The sequence below is a fragment of the Erinaceus europaeus genome, chromosome 1 (assembly GCF_950295315.1).
Source record: "Erinaceus europaeus chromosome 1, mEriEur2.1, whole genome shotgun sequence".
Classification (NCBI taxonomy): Eukaryota; Metazoa; Chordata; class Mammalia; order Eulipotyphla; family Erinaceidae; genus Erinaceus; species Erinaceus europaeus.
Window position 1 is genome coordinate 96,065,073 of NC_080162.1, and position 14,110 is coordinate 96,079,182.

Genomic DNA, 14,110 nt, shown 5'->3' on the forward strand with positions numbered 1-14,110 from the left:
CCTCGAACCATTGCCTATTTATCTATCTATCTATTTATCTATCTATCTATCTATCTATCTATCTTTGCCTCTGGGGTTTCATTGCTCTGGGCTGATTTATAAGATAGAGAAACAGAGGGAAAGACACCACAACACTAGAGCTCCTGCCAGTGTGATGGGGGCTGGGCTTGAACTTGGGTCATGTATGTGATACATGCTATACAGGTGAACTATCTTGTTCCTACACACACACACACACACACACACACACACACAGAGAGAGAGAGAGAGAGAGAGAGAGAAAGTGAGAGAGAGAGAGAGAAACACTGCTCTTACTAAAAATTAACTCAATAAATCACTTTTAAAATCACATGTGGGGGATGGGGAGTGGGGGATGCACCAGGTTGAGTACATATGTTACCATGTAAAAAGACTCAGGTTCAAGCTCCCAGTCCCCACTTGCATGGGGGAAGTTTCATAAGCAGTGGAGCAGTGCTGCAGGTATCTCTCCTCTATCCCTCTCCTTGCTTCCCTATCTCTCACCCTCTATGAAAAAAAAAGGGGAAAACATAGCTGACAAGAATGGTGAAGTCACTGTGCAGGCACTGAACCCCAGTGATAACCTATATAGCAAAAAAAAAAATTCATATGTTGTGCGCTGACTGGGAGATAGTTCACTGGGTACAGTGCATACTTAATGCCCACGAGGCCCTAAATTTGAATCCTGGCACCACAAAGGAGAACCTCAATACAAGGGGAAACTATTAGAACTATGTTATGGTATTGCTACCCCCTTGCTTTCCTCCCCCCCCAAAAAATAAAAAGACTGAAATAGTTGTCCTGGGAATGGTGTTGTGAATACCCACCACCGTAACAGTGCATTAAAAAAAGGGGGGTCGGGTGGTGGTGCAGCAGGTTAAGCATACATGATACGAAGCACAAGCACCTGTATAAGGATCCTGGTTTGAGCCCCTGGCTCCCCACCTGCATCAGAGTCGTTTCACAAGTGATGAAGCAGGTCTGCAGGTGTCTTTCTCTCCCCCTCTCTCTATCTTCCCCTCCTCTCTCTATTTCTCTCTGTCCGATCCAACAACAATGACATCAATAACAACAACAATAATAACCACAACAACAAGGGCAACAAGAGGGGAAAAAGTAGCCTCCAGGAGTAGTGGATTCATGGTGCAGGCATCAAGCCCCAGCAACAACCCCGGAGGCAAAAAAAACCCAAACAACCATATATATATGACATGTCCTGCAGACAATGTTAACACAGGGCTCATTTATTTCTCCTGCTGCTGAAGAAGCATGAGCAATTACACTTGAAGGAATTATCAGGTTTCCCTCAGTGAGTGACCTTTCATTCTATGAGATAGAAAACATGTCTTGGTGTCTGGTTTAGGGTCAGGACCTCTGAGGGTCGAGGCATGCAGAAGGCAGGCAGACGCATGGCCAATCACTGTGGTGAGGGAAAAACACACACAGGCGTCTGCAAGGTCAGGAAGTATAAACTAAACTGTTAGCAAAGACAAAGTGCCTACAAAGTCATGGCATTCAGAGGAGGTACTGCATCTGTTAGACTTCTTAAAAGATAAACAATTAAGTCCATAGATTTAAACTCAGAGGCATTTTATCTGAAGAGGTGCCTGCAGGTTGAAGAGAAACATATTGAATATGTTATCTGAAAAGTTTACTATGATATCCTTAAAAAATAAATGTAGGGGGCCAGGTGCTGGTGCACCCAGCTGAGCACACATGTTACTTTGTGAAAGAAGGGCCCGAGTTCAAGCCCCAGCTCTCTCTACCTGCAGGAGAGAAGCAGTGTTTCAGTTCTCTTTTCCCCCTCTCCCTCTTTCATTCAATCTCCCCACCCCCTCAACTTTTCTCTGCCCAATCAAATAAAAGAAAGAGAAAGGAAGGAAAAAAGAAAAAAAAATCCCCTGAAGTGGTAGATTTGTTGTATAGTGGATGAAATACTAGTGGTTGAGTAAGTTGTGGTATATATACACAATGGAATACTACTTAGCTATAAAAATGGTGATTTCACTTTCTTCACCTCAACTTGGATGGAGCTTAAAGGAATCATGTTAAGTGAAATAAGTCAGAAAAAACGCATGAATATGGGATTATCTCATTCACAGACAAAAAAAAATTGAAAAATACTATCATGATGCTAATCTGACTTCCCTGGGCAGATGACCTCACCAATGTGTCCTGGAAACCCACCGCCCCAGAACCTTACCCGACTAAGGAAATATAGAGACAGGATAGGGGTATAGATACACCTGTCAATGCCCATGTTCAGTGGAGAAGCAATTACAGAAGCCAGACCTTTCACTTTCTGTACCTCACAGAGATCTTTGGTCCATATTCCCAGGGGGATAAAGAATAGGGAAACTTCCAGTGGAAGGGATGGGATATGGAACTTTGGTGGTAGGAACTATATGAACTGTACCCCTCTTATCCTACAATCTTGTTGATAATTATTAAATCAATAATAATAATAATAGAAGTTGAAAAATAAGAAAACACAAAGAAAAACTTGGACTGGGTTTGGTACATTGCACCAAAGTAAAAGACTCTGGGGTGGTAGGGGCGGGTAGTTCAGGTCCTGGCATATGATGGCAGAAGAGGACCTAGAGGGGGTTGAATTGTTATGTGGAAAACAGAGAAATGTTACACATGTACAAACTACTGTATTTTACTGTTGCATGTAAACCATTACTCCCCAGTAAAGAAAAAAAAAAAACTAAGTGTATCCTATGTTTCCTAATTTTGCAGGCAATATTCCAACAACATTAATTGTTACAGTACTTGTCAACTTTATTGAGCACTTAACACTGTCCAGGTATGATACTAATATACAGGTGCACAATGCCACACAGCACATTCAAAAATCTTTTTATTTTATTTACTCTAAATTCAAAAAAAGTTGCAAAGAAATGGATAGAGAAGTCCTATGTGCTCTTCTCCGTCTTTGCAAATATTAACACCTTATACATTTACAACACAATATCAGAAAAAGAAAACTGACCTTAGTGCAATCCACAGGGCTGATTCATATTTAACCACTTACATAGATGTGTGTGTGTGTGTGTGTGTGTGTGTGTGTGTGTGTGTGTAGGGCCACATGTAGCTTTAAGAAATCATAACCATAGCTAGGGTACTTTATCATTGTAATCAGGCTCCCTCTATTTCTTCCTCCACCCCCAATTCCTTTTTTCCCCCACCCCCATTCCTAATCCAAGGTCAGGGTTACTTCATTATCCTCATTTCATGTTTGAGGAAACTGAGGCCCAGAGGCAAGTTGGCAGTTTGCCCAAGATCACATAGCTCTTAAGTTCTGGGTCTGCTTTTTGAACTCTTCGTCATTATAAGATTTATTGGAGGGTGGGGTAGAGGGCAGGTGGGAGTGGAACCCAGAAAGGCTTTCTGGAATAACTGATCACTGAACCTGATCTTGAAGAAAGGAAAGAACAACACTTAACTACATGAACAGCAGGCACAGTGGAGTGGAGCTGAGGGCTGGCTGCACAAGTCTTAAACCCTTCAGGGCTGAATCTAAGTTATCACAGTTCCTGGCCTGGCCTCGCATTTTTAAAAAAACATTTATTTATTTATTTATTTTTGTTTGTTGCCCTTGTTGTTTTATTGTTGTAGTTATTATTGTTGTTGTTATTGATGTCGTCGTTGTTGGATAGAATAGAGAGAAATGGAGAAAGGAGGGGAAGACAGAGAGGGGGAGAGACACCTGCAGACCTGCTTCACCGCCTGTGAAGTAACTCCCCTACAGGTGGGGAGCTGGGGGTTCGAACTGGGGTCCTTCTGCCGGTTCTTGCGCTTTGTGCCACATGCACTTAACCCTCTGTGCTAACGCCTGACTCCCCTGGCCTGGCCTTCTGTGACCTCAGAGTGACTCAGTTATCTCTAGCCCCAAACTACTTCTTCTACTGTGTGTCCCCTTCCATGTTGCCTGGCAACCTGGTAGTCATCCTAGACTTAACTTTCAGCATCTGGTCCCTCATCAGGTCTGGCCGTTCTGCCTCCCAGCCATGCCCAACTTTCTGGTTCCTGCATTATTCTATCTTGTTAGCAGCCAATACCTACTGTTCTGTGAAGGAAGTCCCTGTTAGTGATTTCCTGCCTTCCCTGCTATTCCATTGCCAATCCTATCCTCTCATTGCTGCTAACTGTGATCATACCTTTTCCAGCAGTGGCTCCTCATTGCCTGGAAGAATCCAAATATCTGAGTCTGATGCTCAGTGCACCCCAGAATCTGACTCGGGCTTGTCCCTCCATCTCATCTAGCCATGCAGTCAACACTGCACATACAGCACCACTCTGAAGAGTTCACAGATAGCCAAGCCATCTGGTTCCCAGGGTATCTGCACAACTGTGGCATCTCTTCCCAAGTGCTTCCTTCAGGCCAGGCCATGAGCACTGAGCATTGAGCACTGGCTGAAGCTGATAAAGCATTTCAGTACAGAACTGAAGTCATCCATATGAATCACATGTAAATCCTACTGGTTTGTTTAATTTTAGGACTGGTTGTTTTTTGTGATTTTTAAAATATTGCATTTATTGATTGATTTGATGGAGACAGAAAGAAATTGAAAGGGAAGAAGAGATAGGGAGAAAGAGAGACAACCTGCAGCAGCAGGTGTCTGTCTTTCTCTCCCCCTGTCTGTCTTCCCCTCCTCTCTCCATTTCTCTCTGTCCTATCCAACAACAACAACATCAATAACAACAATAATAACTACAACAACAGTGAAAAGCAGCAAGCAGCACTGCTTCACTGTTAGCGAAGATTCTCTCTTGCATATAAAGACGGGCCAAGGGGGGCTTGAACCCAGGTCCTTGCACATTGTAACATGTGTGCTCAACCAGGTGCACCGCCACCCAGCCTTGCAGATCCTATTCTTTTTTAAAAATTTATTTATAAAATGGAAATATTGATAAGAGGAGCCCTAAGTCTGATAAGCGGAATGCAATTATCCCCCACAAGAAAAAAATTCCCACAAGAGGTGCTTTGAATAGTACCTGAGAGGGCCAACCATAGAAGCAAATACAGGCTCCTCCCTTGTGAAAGGAGGCAGTGACCCTGGTAGAGAGAAGGAAAAATATCAGTAAGCTGAGACTAGATGCATGCATTTAACTTGCTGCAGGGCAGGACACCTCTTGGGAGTCCCCTCAGGCAATCTCCCCCCCCCCCCCGCCCCCAACTAACCCTAGTGGATCAGAGACTATGGGATCAGGGAGCCAGAGTATTACAATGAGGTGGGCTGAGGCAGCATAGCAGAGGGAGGACCAAGCTAAATACTCAGGAAAATCAGGCTAGCCTGGGTGAGCCATGAAAGGCTCTTTCAGACTGGTCACATTCAGATGAGAGATGGCTTCAGTTTAAACACTTAATAGACCACGGCCTCAGCCTGCGAAACTTCACATATGTGAGGCCATGGGTTCCATTCCTGACACCACATGAGAGTAAGACAGACAAAATAAATCAGAATCAAGTGAAGAGTAGAGCAATGGTTTGCACTTGAGTGTTCTCTCTGTCCTAACTCTCTCTAACAATAAATAAATAAATAAATAAATAAAAGAAAATAAATGGGGAGTTGGGCCGTAGTGCAGTGGGTTAAGCGCATGTGGTGCAAAGCACACAGACAGGCATAAGGATCCCGGTTTGAGCCCCCAGCTCCCCACCTGCAGGAGAATTGCCTCACAAATGGTGAAGCAGGTCTGCAGGTGTCTTTCTCTTCCCCTATCTTCCCCCCTTCTCCATTTCTCTCTGTCCTATCTAACAATGACAATATCAATAACAACTACAACAACAATAAAAAACAACAAGGGCAACAAAGGAAAAATAAATAAATATAAATATGTTTTTTAAACAAACAAACAAACAAAAAAGAAAATAAATGGATGGAGAGGCAGCATTGTACACCCATTGGTGTGGCCAACAAGCCCCTTTGTGCCCTATTTCCTTCACAGCAGAGCAGCTAGGACTTCAAGTAGGTATGGTCCTGGTGACCTTCAGTCTTCTTACCCTGCTCAGGAAAGCCTGCTGGCCCATGTCCCTCCTAGCACAGGATTACACTTGGACATAGTCTAGGATAGTCAGTTTCCTTTATTCCATGAGCAGAGCCTTTGGACTGCTTCTTGATTTTGTATACTGTCTTTTCAATTCCGACATTACACTCAGGACAGGCTACATGATTTTCAGAGACTCATGAAAAGTTAAAATGCCATGCTGGGCAGTGGTGCACCCAACTGAGTGTACACTTTACCAGGCTCAGGGACCTGGTTTCAAGCCTCCACTCCCCAGTTACGGAAGAGGAGTGCAACACTCATGAGCGGTGAAGCAGGTCTGCAGCTGTCCCTCTGTCTTTCTTCCTCTCTATTTTCCTCTCCCCTCTCAATTTCTATCTGACTTAATAAAATAGAAAAGAAAAAAAAAGAGGAAAAATGGCCACTGGGTGCTGGGCTAGCATGAGGGTGTTTCTTCCTGGGCACATGCTCTCTGGGTTGGAGAGAACTCAACCAGTGCCAACCTGGGCTGCTGCTTACTCAGCGACATGGCAGAGAGACCAGGAACTCGTGGCGGAGCAGAAACACAATGCAATGCCTTTATTGATCAGAGACAACACCTTTATATATATATCTTTAACCGGAAGTGGCAAGTGGGAAAAGGAAATGGCTAGGAAAGGGGGTGGAGAAAAGAACACGAAGGTAGAAAGCTTTTCATAGCAGCTGTTGCAAAGGTTCTAACCAGTGGGATTAACCAATACCCTGCAGGCAGGGTGGGTCTCAGGCAAAACAAGGATTATGTAAATAGACCACAGCATCAGTCATGGAGCAGAGCAGGGGGGCTGCCCTACAACTGGGAATGGTGGATTCCTAATGTTAGCACAGAGCCCTAACAATAATGCTGGTGGCAATAAAAAAGAAAGAAGGAAAGAAGAAAGAAAGGAAGGAAGGAAGGAAGGAAGGAAGGAAGGAAGAGAGAGAAAGAAAGAAGAGAGAAAAAGTGAAAATGCAGGGTTTCAAACTTAGAAAGGGGGATAAGTGCCAATAAATGTGCCAATACTAAATAGAAAGTGGTGGGGTTTTTTTGTTTGTTTTTTTTCCTGGTGCTGGGTAGAAATGCAAATTCTCCAGCCCAACTCCAGAGCTCTCAACTCCAGATTGTGGGGGATAAGCCCAGCAGTCTGGACTTTAACAGCCTTCTGGGAGAGGCTGATACATAAGAAAAATTAGTAACAACTAATACAGAGCAAGAACTAATTTTATTTATTTATTTTTATTTAATAATGATCAACAAGACTATAGGTTAAGAAGGGTACACTTCCACACAATTCCCACCGCCAGAGTTCTGTATCTCATCCTCTCCATTGGAAGCTTTCCTATTCTTTATCCCTCTGGGAACATGGACCCAGGATCATCATGGAAAGTAAAATTCTCATTTGAAGCTTACTTATAGGGCTGATAGAAGCAGAGTTGAGGGAGAGGTGGAGGAAAGATGACAGTTAAGAGGAGGCGGGGAAACTGGTCTGTCTTTTGCATTTTTGTGTATCTTGACTTCACTTAACCATCACAGTCATCTTTCCAAGTAAGTAGTCTTTTGGTTACAGATAATGAAGAGGAGCCTCAGAGGAGTTAAGCTACTGATTCAAGTTCTTGCAGTTAATGAGTGGCAAAGCTACAATGTGTGTCGAGGACTGTCTGACTCCAAAATTTAGGCATCCCCCAACCCAGTTTGTTTGTTTGCCAGGGCTTCACTGTTCCAGATTGACCGTTTCAGCTGTGGGTTGGGGGAGAGAGAAAGACACCATGACACTGAAGCTTCTTTCAGTGGGGACTGCAGAGGGGACTGGGCACAAACCCAGGTCATTACATGACAAAACTGGTGCACTGTCCAGGTAACCTATCTTCTCAGACCATTCTCTTCCCCTTCATTTTCTTTCTTTGTAAAAAATATTTTATCGGTAGGGACACAGACTTCTTTGGTGGTGGGAATGGTGTTAATATATTCTCCTATTAACCTCTACTCTTATAAATCACTATTTAATCAATATGAGAAGGGGAAAATAGATTGAATGTCTCAAGCTTTTTAGTGCATAGACTTCAGTAATAAAACATATATACTTTATTGGGCTGGGGAGATAGCATAATGGTTATGCAAAAGATTTTCATGCCTGAGGCTTTGTGGTCCCAGTTTCAATCCCCAGTACCACCATAAACCAGAGCCCAACAGTGCTCTGGTCTTTCTTTCTGTATCTTCTTCTCTCATTAAAATAAAGATCAATTAAAAAATTATTATTTTTTACTTCTAGATAGAGACAGAGAGAAATTGAGATGGAAGGGGGAAATAGAGAGACACCTATAGCACTACTTCACTGCCTGTAAAGCTTTTCCCCAAAGATGGGGACCATGGGCTTGAACCCAGGTCCTTGTGTGTGGTAACATGGGCACTTAATTGAGTGTGCCACCACCAGGTCCCTACCCCTTTCATTTTCAAGGTGCTCGTTGAGTGCTGGCTCTGTGACAGTCGGAACAGTGTGATTTCCTCACATGGGCTGTGTCAGTGCAACAGTGCTCACTCCACCTAACATAGGAGTCTGCTGAGCACATGAAGTATGGCTAGTGTGACTGCACAGTGGAAATGTCAATTTAATTACCCACATGGCTTATTTTCTAGAACTGCTGAACCAGGCTGCTTAGAACAGGAGAGGGGCATTGTTTTTCTGCCAAGGGCCATTTGGATATTTATAACATTCATGGGCCATACAAATTAACAGCTTGAGAAATTAGCACTGAATATTGTTATGAAAAAAGCTCCTAGATTTCTTTGATTTGGAGCCCCACCTGTGGTTGCTTTGACAGGCTCAGATCAGATGATTTCAGCCCGTGGGCCAGACACTCCTCACCCCTGCTCTAGAACAGGATTTCAGCCAAAGGAATGAACTATACACACTTCTCTTCGTGTGTTATCTATTTCCAGGGAGTCTGGTAGGAGCTTCTCACAGCAGTTCCTGTGTTTAGTTGAGAGAAGTGAGGTTCAGACAGGAGGGACAGACTAGTATGCAGGATAGTACAAACAACCATTATCAAAGTTGCTGATTCTCCCATTTTTAGGGGTGGGGTGTTAAGCTTCTCTTCTAATTTTAATTTCAGTCATTAACCATCATCTGGCACTCTGCAGGCTAACTCCATGGGGCTGTGCGAGGTCAGGCTGATACTCGGACTGGCTGGTACCAGGTGCCGAGATAGACGGAGATCTCCATCCCGCTCCAGAGGCAGCTAATGAGGATATCAGTCTATGTCTACAGAGTGAGCTGTGTGCTGGCTTCACTTCAAGGTCAGGTCTCCATTATAGTGGGTGGTGGTTCTCCAGTCTGCTCCAAGATATAGACTGGATAAGGACAGGCAGCTGAAAGTTCAAAGCCTGGGTGGCTTCAACGACCAGCCCAGTCTTAAGAAATCATGCCCCCTATTCTTTTCTGGAAAGTTTATTTATGGAATGCCAACTGGTGGACTTCTGTTAGGCAGGCAGATACTTCAGAGGGCAGTAAAACCAGTTATCTTAGTTGAGGCAAATTGAGACCCAGAGAAAGGGAAAAAAAAATCAAATTGTGCTCCCCTGTCATAATTTAGGGTCTGAACTAGCTCTGGAACCTACTCAAACAGATCCCAAAGGCAGAACTGTTGTGTGCTTGAAATTTGATGAGATTAATTGGAATTGCAGAAAAGCTCTAAATGGCCTGGCTCCTAAGTGGCCTGGCCATCCATGAGGTCCTCTGAGCACTCTGGCAGAGACTCTCACCCATCCTCTTCCTCCCTTGGCAGAGTGAGCTTCTCTGTGGACATCAGTGTGAGCAGAACACAGGTGGCGGCAAAGAATAGGAACAGCTCACCCTCCAAATCTCATGTGTGTGTGTGTGTGTGTGTGTGTGTGTGTGTGTGTGTGTCTTCCAGGACTAAGGAGTCATGTGAGATTCAATTTTCTTAGCACACAGCACCCACCCAGCTTTCCCCCATTCCAGCCTTTGAGGCCCCTGAAGATCCCTCTCAACTGCCCCTTCCACATGCAGCTTTCTAACTCCCCCAGGGTTAGTTTCCTATGATCCCTAATTCTGGGTAATCCCCCACTTTGAATGAATTAGCCAGCATTCGCTTCTACCACCCACAGTGTGGATCCTGCAAAGACACGCCCCTTAATGAACAAGAAGTGGGAGTCCAGAAGACAGTCAATACGAAATCATGTTAAGTGAAATAAGTCAGAAACAGAAGGATGGATGTGAGATAACCTCATTCACAGGCAGAAGTTGAAAAACAAGATCAGAAGAGAAAACATTAAGAAGAACCTGGGCTGGAGCTGGTGTATTGCACCAAAGTAAAAGACTCTGGGGTGGGTAGGGGGGTGGGGGAGTGTACAGGTCCTGGAAAAGGATGACAGAGGACCTAGTGGGGTTGTATTGTTATGTGGAAAACTGAAAAATGTTATACACGTACAAACTACTGTATTTACCATCAACTATAAAACATTAATCTCCCAATAAAGGAAAAAATGTCAGAAGAAAGAAAGAAAGGAAGGAAGGAAGGAAGGAAGGAAGGAAGGAAGGAAGAAAGAGTCCCTCTGCATCTTAGTAGTCTTAGACTTGCTTACTTTGGGAACATCATTGCTAATACTAGAAGAAGGGTGTTAGCAGAGAATTGCGTTGCTCTAGCTAGAAAAAAGGATTAATAGCTTTGACAACTTTTCTAGTTCCAGGCCACTCAGCACCTTGCCCAGTCTCAGTAGACTTAGCAGGAGGTCCAAGCTTGGTCTGAGGCCAGATAAACTCACTGCCAGGAATTAAGATGCTGGGAGGCCAGTAGAATCAAGTCAGCCAAGGGCTGACTTTCAGAGCCCTAGGAAGCACTGAAGGCCAGGTAGACCAGAGATCCAGGGTCCTTGAATCTCAACTCCTTCCTGGGTTTTAGTTCCTTCAGACTTGAACACAGACCAGCATTCGAGTATTGGCGGAGAGCTAGATATTGGGGATAGAGCTGGGTCTGTCTCCAGCCCCACCACTTACTAACTGGAACCAGGCAGCGGACTGGCTGGAAGGGCTAGAGTTGGGGGCTTAGCTGTCTGCTATGCAATTTGCAAATCTTTCCACTAGATGGCACTCATGATTTTCCTCTTAACGTTTTTAATTCTATCTTGATGAAATATTAACGATGTATTTTTAAATTCTCTTCAAGGGCACACATAAAAGTATGACTTAAAATTCATGTAGCTAGTCTTATGCGCTGCTGTGATATTTGTGATTCTATCACATCAACAGGAACAAGGGATTCTAGGGTGTTATGTGTGGCAGACACGCCAACATGTATTTGAAAGAGGTGATTAAGCTTTTACTCCTTAACATTTCCCATAGGCTGCCTCCCCCCCCATCACTGAAGTCATTCTCCTTAAACATTCTCATGACAGCCTGCCTCTACTCCCAAGGCCTTTCAGAGTGGCTACAGGTGTAAAAACAAGCAGGGAGAGTTGGGCAGCTCCAGGACCTGCACAAATCTTATGCTTCAACAGACATCTGCTATGCTTGGGGTTAAAGAACAAGTGGAACTTCCCTTCCTCCTTGAGTGAAACAACTCAGTCCTAACCCTCAGTCAAGCCCCAGGCACATACTGCAGCAGTCTGCTCACTGGCATGTGCTGCCTGGCTCTGCTCCCTTCCCTAAGCCTTTGGGAACCTCCTCTAAGTAAATAGATACTTGTCTCAAGTTTTGCTTTTGGGGGTGGTCAAGCTCACTAAGACACCCGCTGAATGCAGAACCCCAGCCATCTGCAAACAAACAGGCTCATCTGCAAGACATATTTACTTAGTTCCATCACAATCACAGTTTACAACTGGGAACTTGAAATCATTTGTTTAGCAACTGCTAACAAGACACTGACTCTTGGGGTTGAATTATTTCCTTCTCTTCCACCATTTTTAAAATTCTCTGTTTGGGAATAGTTATTATTTGAAAACTGTGTTTTTGTGTTGGAATTTTTTTTCCCTCTAGATATACCTGCATATAACCTCGATGCCCCTTTGAACCCTCATCCTGAGACATCCCCATTGATTGGTTTCTTTCTTGTGCTTTTTAAAATCTAGATTTTTCTCTTTCCCAAGGTTAATCACACAAATAACTGGTAGTATGTTTTAATTGCCGTGTGCAAGCGCATGCATGCGTATGTGTGCGCACACACACACTTGCAGTATCTTTTAGCTTTGTGTCCACATTTCCCAGTTGTGCTTGGAAATGGGACTGGTGTTCCTGCAGGGAGGAGTGTCCTGAAGGAAATCTTCCCTTCCCAGGCTGCAGGCACAGAAACTGCCCACCATGTTGGCAGAGCATCCCCAGCACAGAGCCAAAGGGTTCACAGGCCTACCTGGACTGATTTCAAAGAGGTGCTTCCCTGGGTCGTCAGGGCCAGGAAGAAGTTCAGTCACTTGGGTGCCTTGTAGAGAAATAAATCCCTAAAAAGGAGAGAAACAGAGGGCATGAGATGGCTGGGAAAGGCCTCCTGTAATCAGAGTTTCTGAAGAGGGTAGGGTCCAGAATCGGGGGTGGGGGGGTAGTTGTTTGGGTAGGTTGGGTTCCAGAAGGAATGCAAACCTTCTTCCTGTAGCAGGAACCAAGAACAGATGTGAATGTGCCTGGGGTCCCCAATGGGGTGGAGGCAGAGAAGAGTGGTGCTACCTTTTGTACACAGGGTTGGAAGAGCCCTTTACACAGGCAGCACTAGGTCGGCCCAGAGTTGTTATTCCTCTGGTTAAGACCTGAAAACACAATTTGGGGCGGGAAGTAAGCCTCTCAGCAGCCAGGACCCTCCTGTCTCATTGTGTCCATCTGTTGACTTTCTGGGGCAGGATTTGAAGCTAAAGAGAGTCAGAGAAAAGAAGGCAGGCTTGCTTCCTTTGCCTATTGAATGGGAGTCAGCTGGGAAGCTGGAGGTACCCAGTACAGGCCATGCCATACATATGCTATAGTTTTGTGTGTTCACTATAGAAGGTAGGTTTGGTGGGTCACTCCCACATCTCAAGGTCAGTGCCATGCCATCGTCTTGATACGTTAAGTCCTCCTGGAGCTGAGAAGCTCTCAGAGTCATATGAGTTTCCTCACCCTCCAGGACAGGCAGGACCTACTTTGTCCTTCTTCTCTATTAATGACTGAACTCTGCTAAGACCTTTCTTCATCTCCTTCATGCTCAGATTAGTTTATGGGTGGCTCTGCTTTGCATTTTTAGTGCTCTTCATGGGAAACCCATTTAAACCTCAAACTGCCTGGGCATAAAACCTGGCTCAGCTATCAACTGGCTGTGCAAATTCAGGCCTATGGTTTAAGCTTATGTGCAACCCCAAGTAGCCAGAGTCTCTGTGCCTGCACTGGCCTGGGTGAGGAGAATAGTCTCTAGGCTTGATTTATGCTCTCTTAACCCTATCCCAGTGCCTGCTTCTCTCTCACTGCCATCTTTTTCCAGTCAATTCCTGACTTTAACAGGATGACCAGAGGCTCCATATGGCTGCTAGAATCATGCATTATAAGCACACATGGGAATGTTTTATGTTTTTTTATTTTATTTAAGCACATAAAGACAGAATGACTATTTTTACCCACAGATGCTTGCTGTAGAGAGACTGCAGTAATAAATTACCATTGTAGCTGAATTAACAGTTACTTTCTTTCCAGGGAACCTGGAGCTACTGGGAATAAATTAGGATTGTTGCCCCTGGATGAGGAAACCAGCTTATTAGAGGGTGTGGGGATGAGATCCATCATGGGCTAATGGAATGGGTCTCTGTTTTTGCTGCTTCAGTGACTGTTTAATCTTGAGCATTTTGTTCCACCTCCCCACCTACTCCCCCAAGGCCTCAATATCTGTCATCCATGAAATGGGAATAACAGTACTGACACTGACACCACTTTCTATTTCAGCTGAAGTAGAAAGGAAAAGTAGTAATCGCTACTGTTTATAGAATCATACTATATTCTTGGCTCTTTGTCTCAATTATTTAGTAAACTCTTTCTGGAAGCCCCATGAGGGTAGGCACTACTATTTCCATCTTTCTGCATGAGAAGATGGAGAACAGAGA

General features: G+C 44.3%; 1 protein-coding gene across 1 annotated transcript in view; it reads right to left on the bottom strand.

The window, feature by feature from the left end:
• ARHGAP22 (Rho GTPase activating protein 22) overlaps window positions 1-14,110 on the bottom strand; it is a 240,466-nt gene that overhangs the window by 111,503 nt on the left and 114,853 nt on the right. Inside the window, exon 6 of the mRNA XM_060191343.1 lies at window positions 12,406-12,493. Coding sequence (XP_060047326.1) covers window positions 12,406-12,493 — 88 coding nt within the window. The remainder of the gene's footprint in view (window positions 1-12,405; window positions 12,494-14,110) is intronic.